This window comes from Aquarana catesbeiana, linkage group LG03 (assembly GCF_042186555.1).
Source record: "Aquarana catesbeiana isolate 2022-GZ linkage group LG03, ASM4218655v1, whole genome shotgun sequence".
Lineage (NCBI taxonomy): Eukaryota > Metazoa > Chordata > Amphibia > Anura > Ranidae > Aquarana > Aquarana catesbeiana.
The window spans coordinates 696,957,097-696,965,663 of NC_133326.1; the positions used below are offsets into that span (position 1 = coordinate 696,957,097).

The 8,567-nt window shown below is 43.1% G+C and overlaps 1 protein-coding gene across 1 annotated transcript; it reads right to left on the reverse strand.

Annotated features, from left to right (window-relative positions):
- Positions 1-950: 950 nt before the first annotated feature.
- LOC141134278 (olfactory receptor 1468-like) lies at positions 951-1,751 on the reverse strand. The gene has a single exon (XM_073623854.1). It carries the CDS (start codon positions 1,749-1,751, stop codon positions 951-953), a length of 801 nt encoding a protein of 266 aa, XP_073479955.1.
- Between the last annotated feature and the right edge of the window lie 6,816 nt (positions 1,752-8,567).

Consider the following 8,567-nt stretch of genomic DNA (forward strand, 5'->3'; position numbering starts at 1 on the left):
CAAGGGATGCTGTCCACTTGAGGTACAGGTACAAGCCGGTCTTTAAGAGCATTATATACCACAATCAGTAATAATTCAAGGGGTCTGCACAGAAAACAAAGAACTACAGGTGACCATAGAGGGTATTCAAGGACCAGAAACAAAGTTTGCAAGAAAGCTGAACAAACGGGGACATAGACTCTCCAAAGTGGGGTACTTGTGTCTAGGACCGGTGTCCTGCAGTGGCATATGTATCCCTGTTGTTCCAGCAGCCTCCTGTTGTTCCAGCACCAGTGAACAGGCAGCAGCTTCATCTGCCCACAGTTAAAATGGATGCAGCCAGACTCAGTGGAGGGAGATTTCTGCAGCATATTTGGCAAGTAAAGAACCACAGTATATATAAAATAATATGCAAAGTGGTTGGAGGCAAGCTTCAGAATGACAAAGATGTTTTTATTACAAATTATGTGAGCAGACTGCAGTTCCTATTTAACATAAACACATTATAGCAGGAGGCCCCAGTGGTTTGAGCTGATTACATTAACATCTACATACATTGCTACAGTCATTGCTGGTTTGAGGCACAGAGGCCCCAAATATGGATCCTGGGCCTGGATTGCCAGAGTCTGTGTGTTTTGGGGAGACATGGAAGAGAAGTGTTTCCTTTAAAACCAGGGCCCATAGTCAATGGGTAGGAGGCTTGATTGGGTCTGTCACACAGGGTTTGTACAATATAGTAGGGATGGGACTAGGGATAGAGAAAGGGCTGGCATTTATTATATAGCTATCCCAGAACTAAAGCAGGCAAAAGAAAATAAAAAATTTCCAGTTTCAGAGGAGTTGTTGGAGGAACCAAGTCTGTAGAGTATAAGCCTTCTTTAGGAAACAAACGTTGATGCTTGAACTCTTTCCATGACCCATATAAGTGTACACAGATACATTTTAATTACCTATTTTTTATTTTTTATATTTTACAAAAAAGCCATTTGTTTATATTTAACTTTTTTTAAGATGTCCTTGATATCTTTGTTCCTCAAGCTGTATATGAAAGGATTTACAAAGGGAGTAAAAACAGTGTACAATAAAGGCATTATCTTACTGATCATTGGTGATTGTCCTTCCTTTGGAATCAGATATGCAGCAGTTAGTGTTCCATAAAATATAAACACAACAGTGAGATGGGAGCTACAAGTGGAAAAGGATTTCAGTCTTCCTGAAAAGGAAGGAATCTTTAACAGAGTTACAACAATATAAATATATGAAACCATTATCACAAGGAAGGGTAATAGTAGCACAGGAAAGCACAACAAGGTTGTTTCCATTTGAACTCTGGATGTATCTGAGCAGGAAAGTTCTACTAGAGGACTGAAATCACAGAAGAAATAGTCAATAACATTTGGTCCACAGAATTCTAGTTGACATACACCAAATGTTGAAATGAATGCCATAGAAAAACTCAACAGCCAGGATGCAATAACTAATTGAATACAAAGTGTTTGTTTCATAATGGAGACATAATGCAGAGGAGAGCAGATGGCTAGATAGCGGTCATAGGACATCACTGTCAGAAGGTAACATTCAAATCCTTCTGTTGAACCAAAGACATAATATTGAGTGATGCAACCAAAATAAGATATGGAGGTCCTCTCATGTAGAACAATATTTAACATGTTAGGAGCAATATCTGTGATCAGCATGATGTCAGATATAGAGAGTTGGGAGAGGAAGAAGTACATGGGAGAATGAAGGGTCTTGCTGTGGAATACCACCATGATGATCAAACAGTTTCCACATATTGTCACCATGTATACCATAAGGATCAAGGTGAAGAGCAGCATATTATATATGGTTATGCTGTTAAACCCCAAAAAAATGAATGTGGTGAAATTGCCTTTGTATGTGGTCTGTATGCCATGAGAGAAGAAATTATTACCATAAAATGAAATCAAGATTAATAACAATAATAATAATGCAACAACTTATGTATATTATAATACCGATTTTTGTGTGTAAAATCTTAAATACCGTATTTATCGGAGTATAACACGCACTTTTTTCCCCTTAAAATCAGGGGAAAATCATGGGTGCGTGTTATACGCCGATCCCCGCTATTTTGTGATTTATCGGAGCGATCGCCGTGATCGCCGTCGACATTCACATAGCGTGTATTTTTAAATATGGCGCCGTGGAGTTCGGAGGGACTCGGCGTTGCTCGTTCAGCTGAACAAGCGCCGCCGAGAACACAGTGACTGGGCGGAGCCGAGATACACATAGCCGAGGGTTCTCGGCTCTTCTCGGCGCCGTTCACAGTCCCGCCCAGTCCCGCCATTGGACCTGTGTTATGTCCATCATAGGGACTGGGCGTGACTGTGAACAGCGCCGAGAAGAGCCGAGAACCCTCGGCTATGTGTATCTCGGCTCCGCCCAGTCACTGTGTTCTCGGCGGCACTCGTTCAGCTGAACGAGCGCCACCGAGTCCCTCCAAACTCCGCGGCGCCATATTTAAAAATACAAACTAAACTTGTGTATGTCGGCGGCGATCATAAAATGTACACTGGGGACAAGGCTGCACTGACCACTGGGGACAAGGTTGCACTGGGGACAAGGCTGCACTGGGGAAAAGCTGCACTGACAAGGCTGCACTGACAAGGCTGCACTGGGGCAAAGCTGCACTGACAAGGCTGCACTGACAAGGCTGCACTGGGGCAAAGCTGCACTGACAAGGCTGCACTGGACACTGGGGCAAGGCTGCACTGACAAGGCTGCAGATGGCCACGATAACGCTACATTGATGGGCATTTAAATGTAATTTTTTTTCCTTAAACTTCCCTCCTAAAAGTTTTTTTCCTTAACATTCCCTCCTAAACTTGGGGTGCGTGTTATACGCCGGCGCGTGTTATACGCTGATAAATACGGTATTTCCTAATTTGCAAAAAAACAAAGTATATAAATTCAGAAGAAAAGGGAAACACAGATAGTGTAGGAGTTTAATGGTTGCCACTAATAATCCCAAAATGTGTTAAAAAATGATTAAAATATCATAAAACCATATCAAGAAAAAATGGTAATGTGTTCTATATAGATAAAACATACTCCCATGTATCAAATGGCTATTATATAGCTGTACACAGAAACCTGTTCAAATGGCCTATAAAAGTAAACTTTACAAAAGGAGAAATAGACATGCAAAAATCTTCCATGTGCAGGCCCAAACGACGGAATCAGTTTATCATCTCCAATGGATCACTACGCATTTCGCAAACAGCTTCTTCAGGTGTGCAAGTTCAGGCTGAAAGGCATGGAGTGCCCGAGCGGTTCCCGGGTCGGAAGGGGGGAGAAAAAAAATGTTACGTGCAACCAGCTATGGGAGGAGTATTTATATGATGTAATGCAGCCAGAGAAGGAGACTAATCCCAAGGTAATAGCCTTTACCCACCAAATGAATGATTCAACACAGCTAAAGTCAGTGTCCATAATCTGCCCTGAATAAGGGTGTTTACTTGGAAATACAACTGCCAAGTGAACTTCAAATTTTGTAGTTAGACAGCGACTTTCTCACTTGTCCTCATATGTAGGACTCTTTCTTCAAGTCGTGCCAATCCTGGTTGCAAAGAACCTCCTCACAAAAGGCAAATGTGGCATGATTGGAAGCAATCCAATGCGGCGGTTTGCTGGGCAGGAAGTCCAGTAAGGGTAAGATGGCCCCCACTCGGCTATATGCTCTTAGAGTGACCTCTGACGTCACTTCCGGTTCTTGGTCATAAGCACATTATTTTTTTTTAAAGTCAAAATTTTATTTTTTTTTTCTATTACTTTAAAAGGTAAATGAGAGATCTGGGGTCTTCTTGGCCACAGATATCTCAATAAGGAGGACCTGTCATGCTTATTTCTATTACAAGTTTAAAATTCTTTTGGGTAGGAATAAAAGCGATAATAAATAATTAAATAAATAAAGGGATAGTGTAAACATAAGAAATTAAAAAGTTAAATAAATAGGGAAAAAAATGAAGCTCCTCCAATTCCTCCGTGCTCACACACAGTGAACACATACATAAGTTGCGCCTGCAAAAGTAAATGGTGTTCAAACCACACATGTGAGGTATCGCCATGATTGTTAGAGCGGGAGCAATAATTATAGCACTAGTTCTCCTCTGTAATTCTAAATAAGTAACCTGTAAACATTTTTAAAGCGTCGCCTATGGAGATTCTTAACTACTGTAGTTTGTCTCCACTCCACTAGCTTGCACAATTTTAAAGCATGACATGTTAGGTATCTACAGTATTTACTCAGTGTAACATCATATTTCACATTATCCCAAAAAATTGAGGTAACTATTATTACATAGATAGCTACATAGTCAGGTTGAAATAAGATACAAGTTCATCTAGTTCAACCAATAAAAGGGAAAATATATATATACAAGCCTATATACACAATCCTATACCCACCGTTGATCCAGAGGAAGGTGAGAAACCCCAGCAAATCCAATTTGCTCCAGCAGGGGAAAAAATTGCTTCTTGATCCCCTGAGAGGCAATAAGATATTCCCTGGCTAATCCCACTATTGCATCATTGTCAAGATGTTCCAATCATTGGACATTCACCCGCAGCAACCACAGACTGGGTCCCTTGCCAGCTTACTGGAGAGAAAGACCCTTGCTCTCTATGTGCTCTCGACAGAGGTCTGACATAGTTACATAGTTAATCTGGTTTTAAAAAAAAACACAAGTCCGTCCAGTTAAACCAGCAAAGAAAAACAAAAACACACACACAAATAGAAAACATCCATATACATTATCCATAGCCCTCAGTTGATCCATAGTAGGGTATACTCCCTACTCGGAGTTAGAGCTCTCTAACCAGAAGTATAATAATATTTGCTGACTGAGAGATATAGGTCTGCAAGGAAGGAGGTAGACCCCAGCACTACGTTTACACATAGAGCAAGAGTCATCCTCTAAAACATGACAGTGAGGGCATGCTTTTCTACTCATGGGTGGGTTTCCAAGGAAAACAACATAAAACGTTGTACATTTTTTGTTTTGATGTATTTGGAATATATTTATCCAATTTGAACTGAAGGTGGTCTCCCCTGTGAGGGTAGACCATTTGGAGTTTGTAAGTGTCCTTCTGCTTATACCAAACAATAAAATAGATGTGCAAAAAGAAAAAGTTAAGTTATACTTTAATCATGTCATGGTAAATTATGAATATAACGTACTGGTCATGATGGAAGAGAATAGGGGGTTGTGGGGCATGGTTTGGCACCGGACCATGATGGCCGCTTAGGAAGAAAGCTCCGGCATCTAGGGCTTCAGCATGAGCGCTACACAAGCTGGAAGGCTTCTGTTCATGAGAGAGAAGATGGCTGGGAGGAGTACCTCAACCACCCACTCACAGACGGACCCGAACACACAATTTAGCCAGACTTTTCAGGACCCAGCAGGCGGAGATGCAGGCTGACCAGCCAGGGCAGCGCACAAGATTCCTCGGGGGAAGCAGGCGCTTCCATACACTGTGCTCAGCCTTCCCCGCTTATCAGCTTAGCGGATTTACAGCTAGTGGCTCTGGATATCAAGACCACTCTTTCTACAGCGATCTCAGATCTCAAGACAGAGATCAGAGCGGTGACATCCAGACTGGAACATGTGGAAGCGGTGGCCATTTCACACGGAGCAGCTATACAGCAAATACAACAGGTATCCAGCTCCCATGACTAGATGCTGCTATATATGCACCGTCATCTAGAGGATTTAGACAACAGGGGGAGGAGAGACAATTTAAAATTTAGGGGATCCCTGAGTCTGTGGAAGGTCCCTAGATACAGCAAACAGTATGGGTGATCTGCATCACTCTTTTGGGAGGACCCTCAGACGCACCCATAGAGATGGAGAGATGCCACAGGGCACTCAAACTTAAAGGTCATGACACGGACCCTCCAAGAGATGTAGTGTGCTGTTTGGTCAGTTTTAGCCAGAAGAGGATATTTTGTGCCAAGCTCGCAATCAGGGACAGATGCAACATGATGGCGCTCAAATACAAGTCTGTCAAGATTTATCCACCATTACACTTCAACACAGGTGAGAGCTCCGCCCCCTTCTTAATGTTTTGAGGGAAAGACGTATCATATATCGCTGGAAGTTCCCCTTTTGCCTGACGGCAACTATTGGGAATCGAACAGCCTCACTACGCACACCGGCGGAGCTACCGGCTTTTTGCGACACCTTAGGCACACCTAGAGTAGCCATGCCGGAGTGGTATAGTACATTCACGTGACCAGAGCCCTGGATCCCTGCCCAGCAAGAGCTGACCCCACGCTCACAACGCAACAGGCAGAGACGCCGTAGATCTACTTCAAACTCCTCACAGAGAGGTCTGGATGACATCACAGATCGTCATCCTGGAGCTGTACCTTCATCCATCTGTAGGAGAACGGCTAACTGAGCTCAGCCCTTAGGGCTCCGAATGTTAACCTCTCCGAGAGACTTTCCGCCTACACCTTGGCAGGCTGTGGTGCTTTTCAAGAAAGTGCTAATTTGTTTGATATACGGTTAAGGATCCCGTGCCTGTTGACTATCATTACTCTTTTCCTGGTTAGAGGAAGGCAAGCATGTCATGAACGCTGGCCACATGTTTGACTGTGATGTTTAATGTTGTATTGTTATTGCTCCATCTGTTTGTTGCTTCAAAAAGCAATGCTCCATGGCCTGGATGTGAGTCTCTTTTATTAGCAAGTGTCACCGAGCTTGGGGACCAGGGATGAGCCGAACACCCCTCTGTTCGGGTCACACCAGAACATGCGAACAGGCAAAAAATCTGTTCGAACAAGCGAACACCGTTAAAGTCTATGGGACTCGATCATGAATAATCAAAAGTGCTAATTTTAAAGGCTTATATGCAAGTTTTTGTCATAAAAAGTGTTTGGGGACCTGGGTCCTGCCCCAAGGGGACATGGATCATTGCAAAAAAAGTTTTAAAAACAGGCGTTTTTTCGGGAGCAGTGATTTTAATAATGCAAAATGACATTTTTTAATATTTTAATGATTTTAACAAAGCAAAATGACATTTCAAAGGAGAAAAAGTAATTTAAAAGTACTTGCGGCTATAAGAATTGTCGGTCCGACAATACACATAAAAGTTCATTAAAAAAAAGGCATGGGATTTCCCCACAGGGGAACCCCGAACCAAAATTTAAAAATAAAATGGCATGGAGGTTCCCCTAATTTCCATACCAGTCCCTTCAGGTCTAAATTAAAAAAAAAAAAAGGTGTGGAGGTCCCCCTCAAAATCCATAGGGTCTGGTATGAATTTTAAGGGGAACCCCGCGCCCAAATTTTTAAAAAATGTCGTGGGTCCCCCCAAAAATCCATACCAGACCCTTATCCGAGCACGCAACCTGGCAGGCCGCAGGAAAAGAGGGGGGGACGAGAGCGCATCCCTCCTGAACCGTACCAGGCCACATGCCCTCAACATTGGGAGTGTGCTTTGGGGTCCCCCCCAAAGCACCTTGTCCCCATGTTGATGAGGACAAGGGCCTCATCCCCACAACCCTTGCAGCGAACACCCCAAATTGTTCGCTGTTCAGCGAACTTGCGAACAGCCGATGTTCGAGTCGAACATGAGTTCGACTCGAATTCGTAGCTCATTCCTATTAGGGACATCCCAATATAGGCAATCCCCAGAACTCATACAATAGGATGTGCCTCAATAGGCCTACAAAAGGATGATACACACCATTTTGTGCCTCACAAGTGACTACATATTCTAGCACACTTGCAAGTAGCCTCCATCTGTATAGGCCGGGGAGCAACCACCAGAGGGAGCATAAGAAATTTAAAGAAAGTTAAAAAGCACTCAAGTTAATATGAATGAACCTTTTTGACCACGGTTTTCAGTTATATAAGGAGGACCGAGACTTAGTTTATGGCCTTGGTCATCCACATAGTTTACAGGAACCCAGCAGCAAACAGATCCAGAATCAAAGAAAAGAGACTCCTTTACTGCCCATGAGTGCATCTTGGTTGTCCAGGGGAGTACTGGAGCATTGTGCATGAACTGAGTTCAGTTGTCTCTAACTCATAGGCCGAGGCCTAGAGGCCCCCTATGGTTAAATGCCTTTGAGCAAGGGAGCCTGGAGTGACTGTAACTACAGTTGTGGGTGTAAACACTAGCTTCTCCCCACTGAAAACTCATATATAGGTGGGTCAATCTAAAAAGGCATCGCAGGTTTTGAACTAGTTTGCATTCAAAATGCTTTTTAATTGTGTTCTGTATGTATTTAAGTTAATATGGTCCTGGCTTGCCAGAGACATGCCTCTGAGGGGATATTGGTCTTCAGATTTTGAACCTAAGATACTCTTGAACAAGCCTATTTTGCTGAAGACCACCTAGAGGGGGCTGGTCTTACGGCAATTCAGACAGCCTAGTCAAATTTTAAGAATTCAAGCGTGGTTCCTCAATAACGATACTGAATGTTGGGGGGGTCATGAGTGGAGCCTCTCCTTGCTCTTTTCTTGGGGGGGAGGAGGCTCTCTCAGCGCCCCCCTTACCCCATAATGAAGAAGCTCTTCATATTATAAATAATTTTG

Excerpts from the sequence above, each read along its gene's own strand:
- LOC141134278 (XM_073623854.1), bottom strand. The coding sequence starts at position 1,751 with ATGGTGGTATTCCACAGCAAGACCCTTCATTCTCCCATGTACTTCTTC.